This window comes from Photinus pyralis, unplaced genomic scaffold (genome assembly GCF_008802855.1).
Source record: "Photinus pyralis isolate 1611_PpyrPB1 unplaced genomic scaffold, Ppyr1.3 Ppyr1.4_LG7, whole genome shotgun sequence".
NCBI classification, from domain to species: domain Eukaryota; kingdom Metazoa; phylum Arthropoda; class Insecta; order Coleoptera; family Lampyridae; genus Photinus; species Photinus pyralis.
The window spans coordinates 3,255,697-3,256,702 of record NW_022170738.1 but is presented as its reverse complement, the minus strand read 5'-3'; the positions used below and the strand labels follow the sequence as shown (position 1 = coordinate 3,256,702).

The window sequence follows — 1,006 nt, the reverse complement described above, 5'->3', positions numbered from 1 at the left end:
TGTTTTACTTCTGTTAAGTAACTACTGTACTGACCTCGTGATGAAAACTGCAATTTTAGCCTTTATGCTATTTTCTGCATGTTCTGCCTTTGTAAGTCCATCTACATGTGGACAACGGTTTAACCTTTTTTTTTCAGAAATTCAAGGTGCATCCCGATGTAGTGAAGTCTTGGGCAGGTGTGGTAACTCCTTACAGTGAGGAATGCGCTGCGGAAACTAATGTGAACTCCAAGGAACAGTTCACAGCCATTTTTAGTATGAATTTTCCCGACACCCACGAGTTTCACTGCTTTACAGAATGCATTTTGCGCCGGTGGGGTATCTACGATCCGGAGACGGGCGCTCTTGATCTAAAGAGATTTGAAGATTCCGCAGTGGGATTTAACGCGGACATTACTCAAAAGTGCTACGGAAAATCCAAACATATTGTCGATCATTGCGAAAAGATTTTCTCCGCTATTAACTGTGTTATTACAAACCTTTTTAAAGACCAATAGTGATATCCTTACAAATAAACTATTAGATGCGTTATTGTACGTTTTAAAGGTAGTAATGATTCTATATCTCTATATGTATACCCTAATTTTTGCATCCTAGAGGTCCGCCACTTTTTGGCGTGTACATTACCTGTATTATGAGATTCAAATCCCTATGATTGCAACAAGCATTTCATTATACGATCTGAATAGATGGGAGAGCAGCAACGTCAATCCTGGGGATGAATCATTACTTGAATATATGACAAATACTAATCCTAGAGATAATCAGTCAGGACCAAAGTTCATAACTAGCTGAAGCCAGACTGTGACCCAGAAATCCGCTCAAAAAGGTTATCGCAACCCCAAGCTACCGGATATTACCCTTTACAGACATCTCCTTGGAGAAAAAGCTCCCTCTCGGGAGACGTTTTTGGAGTCCTATCGACCTACGCTCTCCAACTCTATTATGGAGTTATTTGGCATGTCATCTGGGAACTAGACCCTAGTGCTGCAGGGCTCTCAAAAAA

At 40.8% G+C, this 1,006-nt stretch overlaps 1 protein-coding gene across 1 annotated transcript; it reads left to right on the top strand.

The window, feature by feature from the left end:
• On the top strand, positions 1-531 carry LOC116177538. Its single transcript, XM_031496555.1, has 2 exons — positions 1-91; positions 138-531. Exons 1-2 carry the CDS (start codon positions 41-43, stop codon positions 495-497), a joined length of 411 nt encoding a protein of 136 aa, XP_031352415.1. The 5' UTR covers positions 1-40; the 3' UTR covers positions 498-531.
• The last annotated feature ends 475 nt before the right edge of the window (positions 532-1,006 follow it).